At 37.4% G+C, this 20,741-nt stretch overlaps 3 protein-coding genes and 1 non-coding gene across 5 annotated transcripts; 2 read left to right on the top strand and 2 right to left on the bottom strand.

The window, feature by feature from the left end:
* Nucleotides 1-1,755: 1,755 nt before the first annotated feature.
* LOC122009463 (cytokinin riboside 5'-monophosphate phosphoribohydrolase LOG-like) lies at nt 1,756-3,633 on the bottom strand. Its single transcript, XM_042565635.1, has 7 exons — nt 3,441-3,633; nt 3,176-3,273; nt 3,073-3,103; nt 2,553-2,652; nt 2,383-2,453; nt 2,155-2,298; nt 1,756-2,007 (listed from the first exon to the last, which is right to left on the bottom strand). The coding sequence occupies exons 1-7, from the start codon at nt 3,573-3,575 to the stop codon at nt 1,933-1,935; spliced, it is 654 nt and encodes a 217-aa protein (XP_042421569.1). The 5' UTR covers nt 3,576-3,633; the 3' UTR covers nt 1,756-1,932.
* Nucleotides 3,634-5,034: 1,401 nt separating this feature from the next.
* Nucleotides 5,035-5,105, bottom strand: TRNAG-GCC. Its single transcript has one exon. It is a non-coding gene; the product is annotated as a tRNA-Gly (tRNA).
* A 519-nt stretch (nt 5,106-5,624) lies between these two features.
* LOC122029122 lies at nt 5,625-10,380 on the top strand. 2 transcript variants are annotated; one of them, XM_042588075.1, is made up of 3 exons: nt 5,625-5,808; nt 7,395-8,067; nt 9,993-10,380. In XM_042588075.1, exons 2-3 carry the CDS (start codon nt 7,529-7,531, stop codon nt 10,060-10,062), a joined length of 609 nt encoding a protein of 202 aa, XP_042444009.1. In that variant the 5' UTR covers nt 5,625-5,808; nt 7,395-7,528; the 3' UTR covers nt 10,063-10,380. The 2 variants fall into 2 exon arrangements, with proteins under 2 accessions (XP_042444009.1, XP_042444015.1); XM_042588081.1 differs by having other exon boundaries at nt 5,626-5,808; nt 7,416-8,067; nt 9,993-10,377.
* Nucleotides 10,381-10,636: 256 nt separating this feature from the next.
* Nucleotides 10,637-14,004, top strand: LOC122029136 (light-harvesting complex-like protein OHP2, chloroplastic). The gene is made up of 2 exons (XM_042588088.1): nt 10,637-11,122; nt 13,733-14,004. Exons 1-2 carry the CDS (start codon nt 10,743-10,745, stop codon nt 13,845-13,847), a joined length of 495 nt encoding a protein of 164 aa, XP_042444022.1. The 5' UTR covers nt 10,637-10,742; the 3' UTR covers nt 13,848-14,004.
* The last annotated feature ends 6,737 nt before the right edge of the window (nt 14,005-20,741 follow it).

Raw genomic sequence — 20,741 nt, forward strand, 5'->3', positions numbered from 1 at the left:
ACGTAGAGAAAAGTCGATTGCAATGGCTAGAAACGATGACACAAGCTTACAAGTAATAAAGAGATGACCTATTGCTAGTCATGGAAATGATGGCATAGGCAACAAAAAGAAGAATTGTCGAGAAAAATGAGGTGGGAGTATAAGGTAAGATAATGAGGAGATGAAATAACATAAAGTGGAAATGTGAAATTTTATGATGGGAGTCTGAGGGAAGTAAATATAAAGGTGTCATATTTATTTTATTAATATCAATGTTATTATTTAATCAATTTTAATTTAATTTATTTATAAAAATAAAAAATATTAATATTATACACTATAAATACTAAATGTTAATTAAGAACCGTTAAATTACACTATTTTTTTATTTGTAAATAAAAAAGTAATAGTAAAATAATAATGTCTAATAATAAATAAATTGATAAAAATAAAAATTATCATGAAAAATAAAAATTGTAATTATTATTTTTAATAAAATTAAATAATAATAATAATAATAAGAGAATAAAAAAGAGAATGTAAATAATATTTTTTTTATCATTATGTAAATTAATCTAAAATTTAAATCCTAAATAGTCTGGAATGTGTGCACCCTTTATTAAATCTATGCATGCGATCTTTAAAAGTGGTCTTAACAGTTTTGAAAAGTAACTTATAAAATCAGTCAAATAAACCTCTTCTAAATGTGTCTAACCGTAATAATTTTTGAATAGCGTAAAAACAAAATTCTAATTAAAATAGTTTTGGGAGCGATTAACTTCAATTGATTCTCCTAGTTCTATTTTTACAATCACTTTGTCGACCTCTTCTAAAATTTTGATCTAGATAATCATTTTTTAGTGATGATAACTGTTAAAGTGTTAATTAGAATTTCAAAAAAGTACTCACTCTAATTTGTAACTACTAAAATTACCTAGTATTAACTAATGTTAACTAGATAAAGTATTCGCAATTATGTAATTGCAACGTTTATTAGTATTTATAAATATGAAAGGGTTGCCATTCTAATAATATTTTAACTAATTGTAATTAAGTTAACTTAATTTTGATTAAATTAGAGTGGTTTTGATTATTTAAATAATTATAATTATAATTATTTAATATTTTTTAAAAAAGAATTAAAATGCTTGATTTTTTTTTTTGATTTTTTCTTCTGTAAAATCTTACAGCTTGTGGCAGGTAGCAAAGCAAGCAATATTTATTGGTTATTAAAAAAACAAAAAACAAGCTCCAATATTAGTGGAATGTAAGACCAGTTCTCAAGCTGATTGATACACACTACAGAGAAATAAGAAAGCAAGATCTACATTTACCATTCTTCACTTCCTCGTATGGTTTGAAGAGTTTGATTAAAAAAAAAATACAACAGCAGAGAGAGAGAGACTCTCTGTGTTCATTGCAGACCAAAAGCTGTTCTAATATTCCTTGAAAAGAAAAGGTCAATATGTATTAGTTCTATTGATTGTTTAATTTATTATTATTATTATGAATTTGATTAAGATGGCAGCAGCCGAAGAGAATGCGAGTCATGATTTCATGAACTTCCTGAAGAAGGAAAAAAAAAGAAAGAGGAAGGAAGTGACTGAAAGGAGAAGACAAGCGACCCAGGCAAACTAAAGACCAAGGTTGAAAAGCTTGATGCCAAGATCGATGTCTTGAAGGCCAAAAGGGAAGGATCATAGAGCAATTCTATGGACTTGAAGAAGCTGCATCTTGATTTATTTATTTTTTATTTTTTAAAAAGGAAAGTATTTTTGATTCATATATATTCGAAGCTGACCAGCTCCCGCCAATAGTTCTAAATGTACATCTTGTTGAATGCGTATGCATAACAAAAAACATAGTTCTAGTTGCTATTTCCAAAAGCAAATTGATCGCGCCAAGCATGTCCAATTCAGCCTCATGTTTACGATAATTCAAACCAATTTAGGCTCAAACAGTGAGTTCTAGTGGCTGCTGGTTATCAGGATCCCAAACCAAGTTTATTTCATACTTGCGAGTGTAATCCTGCAAAGTCATTAGAACAAGAATGAATACTCTATTTTGTATATCAAAGGGCAATCGAGCAAGAACAGCGAGCTTTTATCGGTGGTATCTTTATCGACTAATTTACCCATTTCTTTAGTGCTAAAATGTTCCTAACAGGTTAGTTACCTCTAATTTTCTGATAAGTTCCTTGGCCGAGGGAGCAGAGACAATGATGTGCTGAGCTGCCTCACTTATGAACCCTTCATCAACAGCCATATCGATAAATAACAGAAGGGAATCGTAGAAACCTTCGACATTCAGCAGCCCAACCTGACAAATTCAAGATAAAACACACACAGAAACACTCAATTCTGCTATTTGTTAAGAACTCAAATATCATGAGCAAGACAATACCGGCTTCTTATGAATCCCTAGCTGAGCCCATGTAATGACCTCGAGAAGTTCTTCCAGCGTTTCGTATCCGCCTACAAACCAATTAATTCATATAACGATCGATGATGCCCGAAGGTTAACTAACTAGCAGAGATCAAAGCATCATATATATATCTATGGTATATCTAAACCAGGTAATGCAATGAAGGCATCTGCTCGGCGAGCCATCTCAGCTTTCCGGGCATGCAAATCGGTAACGGTTAGCACTTCTCCTACAGCATGATCAGTTAGCTGCAAATAGCTCAATGAGGTAAACAACTTGATCGTCACACGAAAAACAATTGAGCATACATCTGACAACAAATATTTAAAAATAATTTGCAGAAAAAGAAAAGCATAAATACTAAAGTACAAATTGAAATCAATAAGAATATATATAATCTGAATTCTCATAATACCATACAATAAAAAAAATCCAGAATTATATGGAACACTGCTTCATGTTCACTTTTGACTTAAAAGCACATACTTTTCCAGTCTATTTCTTTTCGATAAGAGGTTAGGAAACATTGAATTATTGAATAAAGAATAAGAATCCAAAATAAAAGTGTGAACCCCATGAACACTTTCTAAGGTAGACATTTGCTTAGTGTATATGAAATACATGAAATGAATAAGAATTAGAAGTTAGAAAAGCTCGATTACATATACCTCGCTTGGCATCAAGGACCTTGTAGTCACCCTGCCCAGAAAACATAGTAAAAGAAACATCACATACGGTGTTTAAGTATGCATATAGAGAAAGAGTATAAACCCTAGAACATGACGGCCGCCGTCATGCACTGCATGAGAAAGAAGCCCCATCAGTCCAATGCTCCCTCCTCCGTACACCAAATCAATTCCACTCTTCACCTGCATGTTATACCCAATAGAGCAAGCTAAGCTAAGCTAAGCTAAGCTAAAGAGGAAGAACAAAGAAGCATCTGTTTATCCTTTTTTTACCTTTTTATTATAATGGAAAAAAGAAAAAAAAAAAAAAAAGAGAGTTGATTTGGTGGAAAAAAGCAAGTTACACTTACCAATTCATTTCCTAGATCCACGGCAGCTTGTTGATAGCTTGCCTTCTTCCCTGGTTGACTTCCACAGAAGACACATATTCTCTTAAACCTTGATCTCTCCTCCTCCTCCTCCTCCTTCACTCTTTCTACCTCCATTCCTTTCTTGATTATCAGAATAAGGTTTCTCTAAGCTATTTATACGAAAAAAAAGAAGTCGAAACTAAATCTTATAAGAAAAAGGAATAGATTTGGAATAGAAATTTGCTTTTGTAATGGATCCGACGGCGTCGGATCACGTGCGCATCGTTGACTAAAGAGCGTGGACGATTGGTAGCAGCATAAATATACATGTATATATATCGCCGTATTATACATATGTCGGCGGTTATTAGTTGATTAAATAATAAACCGGTTTCATACTGACAATGGCGGCTTCTTCCTAATTAATTATTATTTCAGAGCGAACCATACCATTTCCGTGATAACAAATTAACAATAACGAAATAAACCGGTTTGCTGACGTCCTGACTGACGCCGCCACCGCGCCCCGTGCGTACGCTATCTTCCTGCTAAGCTGCTACGAGAGTCGGAACGCGACTCTGAAAACGAACGCGTTAAGGATTACGCAGAATATTACTCATTCGCCTATTGGTGGAAAAGCTGGACACAGGCGTGGGCCCAACGCTAGACAGATTAACCCACAATTGAGCCGGGTTAATTGAAGATGAAAAAAACACCTAATTGGAATAGGAAGCAATGATTATTTATGGCAGACATATTTAATCGCATGTCATTTCGTGTTAAAGAGAGTCCTCCCTTTCCGAGAAGGCTTTTTTAAAGAATTTTTTTTTGCTTTTAGAGCTACTCCAATGTAAAATTTATCAAAAGTTTATGAAATTGAAAAGCCTCACCAAACAAGTTTTTAATGATTATATATATAAGATTTGAGATTTTTAATTTAAGAATAGGTTTAAATTTTTAAATCTATTTTTTTCTCTTAAACATGGAGCTAATAATTAATATTAATGAATATCATAATGTTTTATAATATTTTATTTTATAAATAATTAATAATAAATTTATTTAGGAAGAGAATTAATATGTATAAATCATGCAATTACACGTAGAGAGAATTATAAAAAAATTCAGTTTTAATCATTAGAAATATTTCATGAGTTTTTATAATATTAATATAATATATTGAAATCTTAAAAAAAAATTTATTCAAAATTTTAATTATCGAAGATGTCTTTATTTTTGACCTAAAGAAGTAGGAGGAGAGAGATGGACGATGATGATGAGGGAGTTTTGGGAGAGGTGCTTCTTTAAATGCTCCGAAATGACATGACAGGGAAGATGGAAAAGCTCTTGCTATGGATTTATTTTATCTTTAAATACGCAAGAAATGTGTGCATGTTATTTAGATTTTACAGGATATGATAAGGTTGCCCTACGAGTTTACTTTACGTTTCAAACATCTTAAATGATATGATAGAAGGCTCACCTTTTTTTTTTGTAAGCTCCTGAAAAAAAATATTTTATTTTCCCATATTATTGAGATCGTTCTTCTCTTTAGGTAATTTTTGTTCACACTCTAAATCTGCAAAAATTAATCTGCACCAGCCGGGAATCGAACCCGGGTCTGTACCGTGGCAGGGTACTATTCTACCACTAGACCACTGGTGCTATTGGTAGATAAAGTGATTTAAAATATTCTATTATTTTGTTTCGGAAATGAAATAATGATAATATTAGAATAACAAAATAAGATTAGTGTTTTTTTTTAGAATATCTAATTTTGAAAAAAAAAAAAAAAACAACAACAACAAACCAAAAGGCTGTGAAGTCTAGACGAGACCCGTTTCAAAATGTACCGACACTTCCATTGGTCCACCTAATGCGTGCGACACAAGTCACGGAACGCGAGCCGACTTGACCTACGAACATAAATTATTCGAAGGGTGAAGTTGCGGGTGGGCGTCAATGCGTAACAATTAGAAATTCTCTCGACAATTTAAAAACTCTCGTCTCTTCTGATGAGTAGCATTCTGCAAAGCGAGTCATGAATACGTAATCCGAGCCGGGTCAGCCTGTGTCTCCATCGGGCGGCCCATGCGGTACGGACACCGACCTTTCGCTAATCTGACGGCCGTGATCGTTTCGCAGATCCGGACCGGGTCTGCGAGCGGAAAAGAAAAGGCGAAGGCGGTGACCGACTCCGCTCCCCGCTTTGGTGTGCGCTTTTTAATTATTTCCCGGCGCCGATTCGTTGGCGTGCGCAGCGAAGGAGAAGCAAAATAGATCTCCGAGTTCGTCGCAAGTACCACTGTCGCTGCCATTTTTGTCAAATCTCTCCGCTTCTGTTTCTGTGTCCGTGATCCCATTCGAGGTTCGATGTGTTCAGATTAGCTATGATCCTTGGTTTTTGTTTTGTTTGTGAAATAATGAGTTTTTAGATTGATTTTGTTGTTCTTTTTGGATGTGATAGCGTGGGAGCCCTAGATTTGTAGCCATGAGTACGCGTTAAATTAGGGGGGAAAAGGAAGATTACTGAGATTTCGGGTCGAGCATTTGTAGTTCAGATTCTTATCCATCTCCTTTGGTTCTGTGGATCCCTGACCTCACATGAATGCTAGATTTTGGTTGGAAGAGACTCTTTTGCCGTTCATCTAGTATTGCTCATGATTTCCTCCTCGGAGGTTATTTTCGTGGAAACTTCATTGGATTTTCGTTTCTGGTCCAGTGTTTTCGTTGACAGTATAAGAGGTTTCCATTTTTCCATACGAGATGTAACGGTTACATGGTGGTGTGTTGGTTCTAATGGCGGAAAGGGTTATGCCCATCTGAAAATGTTACCTGATCTTTCATGGTCTTTTTTTCTTGCGGTTTTTCTGGAAGGTTGGGAAAGAAAATAGCTCCTCGTTTCTGGAAAAAACAATGATTAACATCCTGACAGTCAAGCAGAAATTTTTTTAATAATATGCTGCATTTTAGTCTCCAATTCTATATTCTTAATTTGAGGATCTAATCATGACACTATGTCCCCGGACACAATTAAGACCTTTTTTTTGAAAAAAAAAATGTAAATTCTCTATTTAATGGCCTGCTTAGTGTCGGTTCTATGAAGGAAGATAAATACTGATACATAGGTCATAAGCACATGGTGAGGTAAACATTGACCCCTGGGCTACCTCCTTTCTTGAAGCATTGACAAAGGGAGGATTGTTGCTAGATTTGATAAGCTAACTGATGCATCCAATGTATCAATATGAGTAAATGACTGTGAGATCCTTTGATCGTGTGCAATCTTTTTTTTGTTTGGTTAATTTGTTAGCGTGTTGAGATGTGTCCTGTCAGCCGACTAAAAATTTAACTGGGGTGAGCTCATTCAAATTGCTTTTCATTTTCGTTGCTATCTTAATGCTTAAACGTATATCAAACTTTTTATTTGTTTCTCTCTCCATTGGCTAATGTGCATTTGTCAACGACAGACTGTGTAGACGTGCCCTTTTCCATAGGAAGAAGGCATTGTTATGATGCTGTCAGCTGTCAGTCTATACTATATTTTCATGGTCCCCCCTTTTGTTTGCATAACAGTAGTTCTGCCTATAATATGTTTATTTTGAATGATTTCTAGTTCTATCCTTCCCCAAATATATGATCCAAAGCAAAATTTGGATCTTACATTGGTTCCATATTGTGAAACTTTTTGCTACATACAAGTTCCTATTGATTCTATAAAAGAAAAATTGAAGAATTGAACACTAGCTTTCTTTTGCAAGGATTGATCTGGGATGGCCATTGTAATAGGTCACATCAAACCCACACTATTTTTTAGTCTAGTGCAAATGCACACTTCTTTTAACAAAATCATGATACAATTTTCACAAGCACATAGATTTACATTTGCCAGACTGTTACTAGACTTACATTTGGGGTTCCTTATTGATCTCTATTGTCTTCTATTGTTTTCAGAGTTTCTGTCACTGCATGCAGGAAGTTGAATTCATGGATTGAAGAGAAAAATTTTGATGTTTAAGAAAGCAATACATCTGGGCATCGACAAACTTGATGTGGCTTCAGCTAATTGGCTGTAGTGAACTGTGGAAATGCTTTTGACTGTTGAAGGAGGAGGATTCTTTTCTTCTTCTGCATCGGGATATACCAATGGTCTTGCCCTTTTGCTTTTTGGGCGGAAAAATGAACAGCCCATGAAAGTTTCACCTTGGAGTAGTTACCAGTTAGTGGAGCATGAATTTGAGCCTGAACCTCAGTCAACTACCACAAAATCCCAAGGATCTGGGGGCTTCATTTCCTTCAATTGCTTTAGGCATGCTCATGCACAACTTGATGGGCAATCTCCAAGCAAAATTCGCCTAGTTAAACAGTCTGAAATTTCAACAGATACCTCTTCTGACACAAGCAAGACAACAGCAAGTGATACTTGTTACAAGAGTGACAGAAAGCCTTGCCTAAAGGATAAGCTAAAGAAACCTTCCAGAGATTGTTCCACATACAAAGATGTTGATGCCAATGAGCTCATAGAGCAAACTGAAACTGAGACATCTTGTTGCACTGTGGGTAGAAAAGTTCAGTGGACAGATAAATGTGGCAAAGAACTTGTTGAGGTCAGAGAATTTGAGCTCAGGTATGTTTTACTATGATATTAGCAAATAAAATATACAAAGCATCATATGGTTAGTATTCTGTTCACAGTTCCTACCATACTTGAAATAGATTATTGTAGGTAAGGAATTTTATGTTTCTTTCATTTAAATTTGTAATCTGTTTTCCTGAGTTTTATCTCATTTTTTTTGCTTATTCTAAAGTCATATCATCAATGACTTGTGGTATTGTAACCAGGAACCACAAAATTGAGTTATGTGAAATATCTCAAACTTCATTTCTAGTGATCTTGTATGATGCCATAGAAAATAATAATAATAAGAGAAATTTTGGTTGTAATTATACTGGTTCACTTAACTGTTAATAGTTTCATATTTAAATTTTTTCACCTATTTTTCCTGTCATAGTGCTGAAGTGCTCACATAGAAAGCAACTTCATCTTGTTCAAATTGTCAGTTGCAACCACATTAGTTTTCTGAAATTTACTTGTCTACCTTTGTTGGGAGCTTTCTATTCATTTAACTATAGTTTAGAATTTATTGATGATTAATATAACCAGATGACTCGTAGGAAGAAACCTGTAGATCATGTATTCATTTCAGCTATGGTCCGCATTACAATTTGATATATTCATTTAAACTATTTTAAAGAACATAATGAGTGCAAGTCAGCGGAGATAGCTTGAGATTAGTCCAGGATTAGGGTAAAATCATTGTGTCTAACTAGCAATAGATGCAAGGTGATCAGTTTTTTTTTTTAGTATTTTCAGAAGGGCTTTCAAGCTATGGAAAAGTTGAAAAAGGGAGATGTTGCACGTCATGGGAAGTTCATGTAGGAACTTTAGTCAACATCTAGCTTTTAGAGGGAGTTTGTAAAAACATAGATATACTCATCAAGTTAATCTTCAAAAAGGTGGAGTTATTGGAGCCATTCACAATGCTCATGAGTGTTGCGATGCAATGCACATGATAGGCATAGTGCACTGCACTGTTATTGCACAATTGCCCGTGCGCGCCTGAGCTAATATGACACTTAGCAATGAAGCTTACATAGTGCAATGTGACACTTAATTCACATTTTATTTTGCTTTATTGCGTTGAGGCACATAATTTGATAATTGTCAGACGTGACAGTGCTCTCCACCTAGGTTTCTATATAGGAAGATGGATCTACCAATCAAATGTGCTTATCAACTATTGCCTTACTGGTGCAACCTAATGATTGAGCGGATCTGGGTTAAATAGTTTGGTACAAACTAGATTGTTCCAGCAATCCAAGAGCCAAGTCTAGTTGGGTGCAGTCTAAGAGATATAGTCCAGCCAAGGGACGAAATTAGTCTATGTTAAGGGCCAGAGTGGGCTTGGAAGACTCACTTGAATTTTATAGAATTCTCAGCAAGCAAGCAACGAGCTTCCTATTTTGCTCCTGCACTAACCTTCTTCCTCACTCTAGACTAAGTTTCAGCCATTGAATTTCCACACTCTGGTATACAGATTCAGCGACATGTTTTTTCTGTCAAATGGGTTGTCGGTTGTTCTTGGACAGTGCAAGTCTATAAAAGGTTACTCTATCTCATTGTATTGTTGAGGAAATTCATCGGCACAACATTGATGAGCACGAATGGAGCCTCTTGAAAATGATCTTGTGCAACGGCTATAATGTCGCTAATAAAATTTTATGCTGGCCAAATAGTGAAATCATGAGCAACTCATACACAGTATGAAAACCACAACTAATTTCATGTAAGCTCAGTAACACACTGTCAATTTTGCCTCCAGATTAATTCTTATTCTGGTATTCTGCATAAGCTATCAAATCCAGTATCACTGTGTCCTTATTTCTCTGTTCCACACATATTAAGCAAAAGATCACTGACTCGATGTTCTCTCTTTTCATTATAGTGCTCGTCCAGTGTTTATGTTGATATCTGCCTTTCAAATGTTACAGTGATTATGGTGTATCCGACGATGAATTTGAACACGAAAAATTGAGAAGATGTGAATGTGTAATTCAGTAAATTTGCATTTGCCATGCCTATGTAAAGGCAAACAGATCCGCGTATCACATAATTTACGACATCCACTGTGCTACTGCTCCATTACAATAATCAAGGATGCCCATTCAAGTGTTACGAGGAACCTCAGGACTGCAGTGAGGCAGCCTTTGTTTTTGGTAATTTTTTTTCTGTCCATGTATCCTTGCCCTCCTGATTCTTTGGAGGTTTTTTGAACGTTGGTAATCTATGTAATCTCTCGGTCGAGTCATTCAGTGTTTCCTTTTCTCAACAACGTGCTATTGTATTAGAATTGCTATGAGATAAAATCAATGATTTTGTTATAGAATATAGTAAATAAATATAATGCAATTATAATACCCATCTTTTTTTCTCAGTTCCTATCTATATTTCACAGATAGAGGATTTCACATTAAATTACTTGAAACATATTTCTAAAATTTGTAGATCTGATTTTAAAAGTAATTAAGCAACCACAACCAGAAACTGGAAATAACAAAGGAACTCAGCCAAATCTTATCCCGGCCGCAGGTCGCAACACAGACTTGTCTACGTCTCGTCCACTTCTTTCCTCCCCTTCCTTATATCCCCTATAAAGCCACTGCAAAATCCACAAAAAAAGAAATGGAAGATAGAGAGGGAGAGGTAGGGGGAGATTAAGAGAAAAGCAAATCTCCGGAATCATGTCGATAGCAGCTCCCTCAATCCCTTCCATCAAGATCAAGACTTCCTCTCCTCACCCTTGTTCAAGTCTGTCTTTGAGGCCGCTGATCACCACCATCAGGAGTTCCCAGGCTGAGGGTCCTCTGAGGAGGCCTGCAACCCCCTCTTTGTCCCCTCCCCCTCCTTTACCTTCTTCACCACCTTCCGTTTCTCCTCCTCCTCCTCCTCCTGCTGCTCCTGCTCTTGCTGCTGCGGCCTCCAAGGAGGTGGTGGTGACCTTGGAGTTCCAGAGGAAGGTGGCGAAGGAGTTGCAGGACTACTTCAAGCAGAAGAAGCTGGAGGAGGCGAACCAGGGACCTTTCTTTGGCTTCTTACCTAAGAATGAGATCAGCAATGGCAGGTAAATTGACTTATCTATTGATTTCTTAGGATCAGGGTGATCTTTATTTTGCCCCCTTTCTGTGTCTTTAATCTTCTTCTCGATATTCTAGCTTTTAGGATAACGATCTCTCACTCAAACTCAATAAAAACTTACATTTGAACCTCCAACTGTTAGGCATTGATTTTTTTTTTAAGATGAATTGTTGTTATACAGTTGGATTCGGCATGAGGAACTGATTTCTCATTCGAATTGTTTTTCGTTCCGGGCTTTTGAAATTATCTAGGGCATTCAACTGGTTGTGGGAGGCTGTGAAATTGGACAATTAGCTTTCATAATCCAGACAGAGTTGTGAACATGAGAATGACACAATTCAAAGTGGAAAAACAATCAGATCGGAAGATGGTAATTGTGAAATTTAGTTGAACTTCCAACAGTAGGTTAGTTGTCTTATGGTGCAATGATAAGATTGTTGAGGATACCGAAATTTCCATTAGCTTTTGCTGTGTGTTTGGATCATGGGAATAGCAATTCTATCTCCTATAAATCTCATGGAATAGACATTCTTGTGTTTAGTTGCAAATTGACCTTGGAATATCAATTCCCAGCAAATTGTAATCTCATATCATAAGGAATAATGATTCTTTTCTCTACTTTAGGAATCATTACTTATCAATTCAATTTTTCAAATAATACATCTAATTGACCTCCCAACCATCTTCTTTGGAATGGATAGAGGTTGCACCCGGGGCTATGGTGTAGCGATAAGGGTGCTCAGTTGTCTCCAGGCACTCATAGTTCGATTCCCAGCTACGGCATATTTGCAGAAATTTTTTCTCCAAATGGGACCTACAACTAAGGGATGTTGGGCTTCTAGGTCATTCGTCGTAAGTGCTTTCCGATTTATCTTGGTGGCCGGTGAGAAACTTTCGTAACGTCAGGTTAGTCTGGGTAATCATTTTTTTAAAATGGATAGAGGTCAGTCCAATCAAATGATCAAATTGGTTGAGTTGGGTAGGCTAATCAGATCAAGCAAGCCAAGTGGCTGGCTGAGACAATTAGACAATCATATCGATTGGGGTATAACATGATACTTGGGTTTGCAAGTCAGATGGGTTAGTAGGGTAAATTGAGCTAGATGATTGGATGGGTTGATTGGGCCAAGTGGCATAGCCTAGCCGCACTCACTAGTTACACTTATTGAGGCTGGTGCCCTTATCACGTTAGACTGGTCAAACAAGCCTGTCATGCCAATTAGGTTGATCAAACTTGGTGGCTAGAAGAGTAAAGTAGGCTCGACAAACTAATTGAGTCAGGGCTATCATGTTGGATGAGTTAGACAAGTTGACTATACTTGTGGTTAGGTGGACCAATCTCAACAGATGTGTGAATCAAGCTAGACGGTCACACTAGTCAGGCGGGGATTAGTCTATTGGTCGAATATGCTAGCATGGCCAAGAAGAGCAATCTACAGTCGAATGGACTAGTCGTTCAAACTGACAAGTTGAACCTAGTGACATCAATCATGTTGATTGGGTTTATGGGAGTAGGCAAATAGGCTTGATACTAGTAAACACAAGTGGAGTTGGAGTCAGGGGCAAAGGCAAGTGTTATCCTATTGGGCCTTGCCCTAAATCCCCAAATCAAATTCCACGATAAGCCCGGGGTCTTTTTTATATATATACAACTCTTATTATCGACCGATTAGCCTGGCTAGATTATAATTGTTGGCAACGCCACTAATTTAGGTAGTCATACCCGCTACCAAAAGGTCACGGGTTCGAATCTTGGAAACAACCTCTTGCAAAATGCAGGGTAAGGTTGCATACAATGAATCCTTCCCTGGGATCCGTATAGCGGGAACTTCGTGTACCGGGCTGCCCTTTTTATATATATATATAATGTATAAAAGTCAATATATATTTTTTTAAAAAAAAAAATTCTTAATGCCCCTCATGCTAAAAAAAATAAAGTGTAGTTTTGTCTCCCTACACTCAAAATCCCATGTGTGCCACAGGTATTGATTAGACTAGAAGCTTCAAGCAGGCAAGCCATTTGAGATAGATAAGTTGGATAAACAAAATTACAGAGGGATATTTGTTTTCTTTGTCAAAATTAGTCCTTGTAATTGATTATACCATTTCTACCAACCAATTATAAAAATAATTATATATGCCTATTCGATTCTATCAACCAATATAAAGAATAATTATTCCTTTTTTTCCCCTTATCTATTCTATTCTTTAGGAACATTTATTTCATATCTCATCTATATTCCGTGTATTAAAAGCATCATTAGTTCTTTTACATTATAGCAACAAAACAACATTGCTGTTATATACTGTATATATGTCTCTTCACTGCTAGCAACACTAACTTTGCCTTAAGAAAACTGCACTTAAAATCAATATTAATCAAGTCCTTACATGGTTTTACATCGACTGTCGTGTTAAATCTACAACTCTTCTTTTTCATCCAGACTTGGTTTGCCATTTACATCGTGAAGCAAACTTTTACCAGTCAATAAATTATACTTGATAATGAAAAAAAAAGGTTTACAGTGACAAGTATAATAACAGAACATCTAACAAATCTTGGTTTTGATGTGATTGTTGTCTGGTGCTTTGGCAGATGGGCGATGTTTGGATTTGCAGTTGGGTTGTTGACAGAGTATGCAACAGGTGCTAGTTTCGTCCAGCAGCTTAAGATCCTCGTCTCCAATTTTGGCATCCTCGATTTGGAGTGAAACTTGTGATTGTTAATCTGTACAAGATTTCAACCATCAACTCTCTTGTTCTTGAATTTGATTGAGAACTCAAAGCTCTACAGACTCTCACTCCTTTTCCTGTATTGTAAACATATGCTTAAGACAAATGGTGTGAATATCAGTTGAATATTTCAGATGGTGTTGTGTCTCAGTTTTCTTCTTCCATATAATTTCTTCAGTTTTATTCTTCTAGATAAAGAAGCATTCATCAGGTTCTTGTTCTCTGGAATATATTCTTTTTGGTGGTCAAGCACATCTGAACTATCCTCTGTGTTTAATTGATACCTTTTTGAAATTTTCATAATGAAGTGATGATCAATATTATCAATGACAGTTGAGTAAGTTCTCTAGTGAGAAATGGATCTAACAATGTTAACCGTCTGAATGAGCCTTTATTAGAACTTCTCGATTTATTTTGGTGGTTGGATCAATCACTCATAGGATTAGTTCGTTCAAGAGTTGAATACTTGGTGCCAAAAAAAAAACTTGAGAAAGTTAGATGACTGATTTAGGGATTAAATAATCTAATTTTATTGTCAATACATTTAGTCTTATTGTATTATCTTGTCTGAGAATGTCGATGGTCAACTTGCTAGTGATTGTATGTTGAGGTTGACTATCTGGGTGATCACTTGGCCATGTGATCTTGTGAAACTTTTTCAAGGAGCCTAGGATGAGAAACATGCCAAGAAAAGCAGGCTGGAGTGACAGCTAGGGGATTCTCTAGCACAGCCACTCCGATGTTTAAATAAGTTTTCGAAGAAAGAGGAGTAGAAGATGCGTAAAGGAATTAGGGTTTGATGCATTATGTGCACACACCTTTTCTCACGAGGAGATGCTACCTTTTATAGGATCGTGACTGTCCACATTCTCCCAATATCCCTAGTTTTTCGCGATCATTCCCACATTTCTGGGCGCTTTTATTTTGGGGTGTAAATATCTATGTTTCCCTCTTTTCTCGCGATAACGGGTATGTTGTCCATGTCTTTAATAAATGATGGTTCATTACTTTAATTTCAGACAACTGGGACCGTTTTGGGTTAGTCGTGAGTAGGGAGTCGAGTCTGAATTGGATTATGAATCGAGAACTGAGTCTGATCTTGGATCCATGCCGGGAGTCGAGAGTCGGGTCTAGATTGGATCCTGAATCGAGAATCGAGTCTGATGTTGGATTCAAGTATGAAGTAGGGAGTCATGCCCGTTTTGGGTTAGTTGGGAGTAGTGAGTCGTCTTAATTGGATCCTAAATCGAGAACTGAGTCTGATCTTGGATCCATGCCAAGAGTCGAGAGTCGGGTCTAGATTGGATCTTGAATCGAGAACCAAGTCTGATCTTGGATTCTAGTCGAGAGTAGGGAGTCGTGCCTCGAGTTGCCAAGGATCATAGCACAATTTCTTTCGGCTTTTGACCATCATCTTGACAAGACTACTGACCCCTCATTCCATGTGACACCTCCTAATTACCTCCTATATTACTAATATTCCCTTTAAGTCTGGTCGAAGGAGGTGGAAGTCCTACTGATTTGACCAGTAAGATGTGGCAAGACATCCTTCTTCATTTTGATTAGCTGGACATGTGGCGAAGAGTAAATCCTAGCGTGACTTTTAACAAGATTTACACCTTAATTGTTGCCACACCTCTTAAATGTAGAACATGATTTTATCAACTTTGGTTTCTGAACCCAAAAGGCGTCATTATCTCCAAAGTTATATTACATTAATGTGAGGTGACCCTTAGCAGGGAGGACTGAGCGTCTACCTCAACATAATGATGGTTTGGAGCTGCTATGACCCATGTACTTGATTGGGCAGCCAATTATCCTCTTTGCTTTCTAGATGATCCAGATCTAATGGTCATGACCAGACACATGCAAATATAAATTAGGTTGTGAAGGTTGTTGTCTTATTATACAACCCTTGTTCGTGTATACGCCTCTCTTTGTTGTCTTTATTTTAAGATTTTCTGAGTTTCTGCCCTTAATTAAGTTGTTCCCTTTCTTGTTATTTGTCATTCACCAGTTTGCCTTTGGCCCTCCCCTTTTTCTGCTAGTGTCAATCCGAGTATTAGTCTGGTGATGGCTGCAGGGTCTTCATCTACTACTTGGCATAAGTCTGTGAAGTCAAGTTTTAGAAGTGGTACGTTAGACCGACTAAGGATCACCTACGGGATTCCGACTGATCATGGTCTAATACTTTCCAACAAGAACAATCGCCTTAACTATCCTCCTTTGGGATGTGTGTCATTCTTCCAAAGTCACCTGTTACGCTTTCCTATTCCTATTTTTTCATTGAGGTGTCCCAATATTTTCGTATTCTCTTGTCTCTATTGGGGCCAAACTTATTCATAATTTTAACTGAAGTGGTTATCCTATTTTATTTGTACCAAATTTCTATACCTGCTTGACTATTCGATTGCTTCTTCTATCTAAAGAAAATGGAAGATGCAGTATTCTTCTTCTCCTCTCGAGTTGGGCATGCCCTACTCAAGGGCCTTCCCTCATCACATAACGTGTGGAAACTACAATTTTTTTTCGTCCGACCCCTAAGTCCCTTATCCTAACTAACTCATTGGCAATGCAAATTACCCCCACCTCCTCATCTAAAAGATCATCACCTAGATTAGGGTTATTTTCATGCCTTAGAGCGATTGCAAGACCTAAAGTTTGACAACACTTCATTACTGGAGGAAGGGTTGCTTCACATGTTTGAGCTAAGCCTCGTTTCACCTCCCCTTCAACTCCCTTTTAGTAAGGTTTTCCTCTTTTCTGAATTTTGATTTTTAACTGAAGGTTTATGTTTGTTTCTATAGCTTCCACTTGTTAGGATCAAAAGATTTCAGATATTTCCATAATAGTATGATATTATATATTTTGGGTCTAAGCCCTCATGGATTTATTTTTAAGCTCTACCCAAAAGTTATCATACCAATAGAGATATCTTCATCTTATAAATCTATGATCTTTTCCATGTATTTCTAATGTAGTACTTTGATAGTATTTCCAACAATCCTTCCCTCAAATGAAGGATCACTATTACTCTCATAGTTCGAACTTCTTTACAAGCATCTGGTCATCTTAACCTGCTCCAGATCTCCTCGCAAGCATTTGGTCACTCTTGTCCTACTCTGGGTCTCTCTGCAAACATTCGGTCACTTTTGACCTACTCTGAGCCTCCCCATAATTTAGTTCAAGACCATCCCACATGACATATGTCTGGACCATGTCTCTGATACCATTTATTGGAACCAAAATATTTCAAATATCTCCACAATAGTATGATATTATTCACTTTGGATCTAAGCCCTGATAGATTTATTTTTGGGCTTTACCCAAAATATCTCATACCAATAGAGATATCTTTATCTTATAAATTTATAATTTTTTCCATATATTTCTAATGTGGGACTTTGATTGTATTCTCAACACTACTATATTGAAAGTCTTTCTAGGTCAAGCGATGAAGTTGTCAGACGCCGAGTTGGAAGCTTGTGGTACTAAAATTACTGACCCAATGAAGGAGACAACAATCAATAGGGAAGTTCTACCTAATCCAACGCTCATCTTGGTGGAAGCAACACCTCCATCATCAGCATGTGCAGAGCCCCCACTCTCGGGGGACTCTAGGTCCCTTTATAGATGACCCGGAAATGCGTTGATTGTTTAAGCACAACCCCTCTCCATCGTGGGCTTAGGGCTCGGCTTCCCCTTCCCACTCATAAAATTCTCATGCAAGAATCTTGTCTCTCGATGGTCCTTCACATTTGCTTGTTCATCTCCCAACTCCCCCTATAGAAATGCCTAGTGATCCAATGGATGCTAGTTCTCCGCATCTGCTTGTTTCGACTCCTCTTGAGGCCACAACCTTAACTTCCCTCTTGCAAATAGACATAGGGGTCAACTCCTCATATCCCTCGTTGCAGCTTGATCTCCTGGCCCCTCAAGCCGACGACTACCACTCCCCCCTCCCTAAGGACAACCAGCTCTAGGAGAGTTCCAATTAGATCTCACTCTCTTTAGCCCGGTGACGACAAGGTGGAAGGATGGTGAAGTGGCTGCAGAAGGTTTTTCTCTTATAGCTCTAGTAGAGGAGATGATGGGAATCGGGGTCAATCATATGCCGAAGCTGATAGTCTTTAGTCAATGATTCCCAACGATATGGTAGGGTCATCATGAAATGTGTGCACATATAAACAAACTAGAGACCCAGTTGGTTTCTCTGAAAACCAAAGTTACCTTGGCGTAAGTAGAGCTGACTCGTCTGAAGAACCTGAGGAACAATCCAGTTATAGAGCAATCAGAAATTCTTCATTTAAGGAAGATTATATCTGAGGGGAAATCAGGCAGTCTCTAAGCGAAGTATGAGATTGATTGGCTAAAAAAGGAGATATATTCCTTGGAAGCTCAGAATAAGAAACTAGAGTCGAGGAGGAAAAAGCAACAGAAGGAGATCAAGAAGCTAAAAATCACAGTGGAGGCACAAGAGGTGAAACTCGAGATAGCTAAAGCAAGGATAAATACTGCCAAAGGAGAGCTAGATGTCTGTTAAAAAAAGGCTTAATCATTTTAAGGTGGAGTTGGGAGCTACTCGGGAGGAGACTGAGTCTAGCAAAGCTTTGGTGGAGGATTGGCTGCGTGAGTTGGAGTTTTTTTGTGGCAAGGCGGAGGCCACTCTTGCAGGAGTTGAGAACGAGCTTTGGGTGGGCAACATTAGAGGTTGCGCACTAAGAATGGAATCTACACAAGCATTAGCTGAGGCCCAACTCCGTGAGCTTGAGACTACCCGTTCAATGGCTGAGATCATTCAAGATGAGGTTGAGGGACTAAAAGTCCCTAAGGTCGAATTGCAAACATCTCATGAAGCCTAAAGAGACAAGCTAGCAAGTACAATGATTGAGCTCTTGGCGTATCGCACTGGGGAACACTCTGAGAAATTTTATGGCATAGTTGGTAGATGTTTTGTCCGAATGGTACGATATGGTGTGGATGGTACTTTGAAGCAGTTGCAAGAGTTCGGCCATGGGCCCGTCAACAAACCTCCTCAAGTCGTTAAATTTTTGAAAATTACAAACAGTATCCCCGAAGAGGATGTGGAGGATTTTACTTAATGTTTCTTCCCTTTTAGGGCCAAGTCTGCTGGTGCAGCAGGGCCGACAAAAGAGGGGGGAATTACTTATCAAATATAAAAAAGAAATCTTTCCTGATCTCTCAACTCAGATTAGTAGAAGTCGCACAATTATAACAGGTTAATTGAATAACTACAAAATAAAAGAGGCAGAAGAATTTACTTGGTTACAACCTAGGTGGTTGTTAATCCAAGACAAATAAAAAAGCACTAAAAATCTCCTTCGTTGAAGACGGAGAAGCCTCTTACACTTGTTGAATTCTTAGAAAAAATTAGGAAATGAATACTAGAGTTGTTGTCTATTTCCAAGGTCTATGAGTCTTTTTATAGCCCTTGGAAAACTCTATCACAGCTTGAAGACGCCTCCAAGTTAGTCCAAGGCATCTTCCATTGGATAAGTTTTATCTGCAGCAGATAAAACTCTATCCGCGATAAACGACCATTGGAAGGCACCTTCAAAGGCTGGAAGGAGTCTTTGTACTGTTCATCGAAGGCGCCTTCCAACCATAGAAGACATCTTCCACAGCGCAAGTGTTAGAATGTATACTAAAAGTCTAGCTTTTGTATAAACATTTATTTTGAAATGAGAATTACATTGGTCAAATATCTGCATTTAGTTAAATGCAGTTGTCCATTTAATTTATATTATAGATAACATGGTGTGTGATGTTACACAGAAGATCATGTTATCAGTTCCTTATAAATTATAAATAGTAACTCACAACCAAGATGGATTGGGACAAACCATTGGAATGGTTGTAGTGTAATTTGGTATTAGTTTATCTTGACTATAAAATTACACTAGTACACTATGTGTGTATTGAGCAGGATCATTTGAGGTTATTCCTTTTATACTTACTGCATAAAATAACAGAACCTCTGTTATTATGGATGTGCGTACTCTTAATCTCGATATAATAACAAGCACATGTACTTAGTATTTATTTTTTTAATTTATTAAAGGGTGAGATTTATTCGTTAAATCAATAGACCCGATAAGTTGAGAAATAATATTATTTATATGGGGTGTTGTTGATTATAGAAGGAAACTGTGTCTTAGTTATCTAGGTTGACGATGTCCCGTTGAGGAGCTCATAAGGATTGTCATGTAAACCCTGCAGGTGGACTTAGTCTGACATGACAATGAAGCTGAGTGGTACTACTCTTGGAGCTAGATGTTAATTAAGTGAGTTGTCAGTAACTCATTTAATTAATGGGCATTCGATATCTTAAACACATGGAGATTAACACACTCATGATAAGAAGGAGCTCATAATGTAATATGGGATTGGTGCGGTAGTTCAATAATAACTCTTTAGTGGTATGAGTTATTATTGATAAACTTGAGTTGGGTGTTCGGGTCAAACACAAGAAGCTCAAGCTCATTAGGAGGCCAAAACCAATTCCTCCTCTAGGTCCCTGTTGTAGCCTCTATAAAGCCTCGCACTCACCCATTTTGATTATCCTTCCTACCCAAGAAAGGGGTCGGCCACATCCTTACTTTGTGCCCAAGCAAGGGGCCGGCCAAGCCTTGCTTGGTGCCCAATATGTGGGCCGGCCAAGCCTTGCTTGGTGCCCAAGATGTGGGTCGGCCAAGCCTTGCTTGGTGCCCAAGCAAGGGGTCGACCATAACTTCATAGAAAAGGAAGTTTTTTTTAAAAAAAACAAAATTTTGCTAAAATTTTTCCTTTTATGGTTATCTACAATGGTTAAAAAGAGAGATTTTAATTTTGTTAAAATCTTTCCTTTTTGT

This window comes from Zingiber officinale, chromosome 1A (genome assembly GCF_018446385.1).
Source record: "Zingiber officinale cultivar Zhangliang chromosome 1A, Zo_v1.1, whole genome shotgun sequence".
Taxonomy (NCBI): Eukaryota; Viridiplantae; Streptophyta; class Magnoliopsida; order Zingiberales; family Zingiberaceae; genus Zingiber; species Zingiber officinale.

Bases quoted from the DNA above. Each gene is read 5' to 3' on its own strand.
- LOC122009463 (XM_042565635.1), bottom strand. From the start codon at position 3,575: ATGGAGGTAGAAAGAGTGAAGGAGGAGGAGGAGGAGGAGAGATCAAGG. The intron at 2,653-3,072 runs GTATATGTAATC...AGCTATTTGCAG, and splicing joins GGTCCTTGATGCCAAGCGAG to CTAACTGATCATGCTGTAGG. The intron at 2,454-2,552 runs GTTTAGATATAC...ATTGGTTTGTAG, and splicing joins TGCCTTCATTGCATTACCTG to GCGGATACGAAACGCTGGAA.
- LOC122029122 (XM_042588075.1), top strand. From the start codon at position 7,529: ATGCTTTTGACTGTTGAAGGAGGAGGATTCTTTTCTTCTTCTGCATCG. The intron at 8,068-9,992 runs GTATGTTTTACT...CAAATGTTACAG, and splicing joins GTCAGAGAATTTGAGCTCAG to TGATTATGGTGTATCCGACG.
- LOC122029136 (XM_042588088.1), top strand. From the start codon at position 10,743: ATGTCGATAGCAGCTCCCTCAATCCCTTCCATCAAGATCAAGACTTCC. The intron at 11,123-13,732 runs GTAAATTGACTT...GTGCTTTGGCAG, and splicing joins AATGAGATCAGCAATGGCAG to ATGGGCGATGTTTGGATTTG.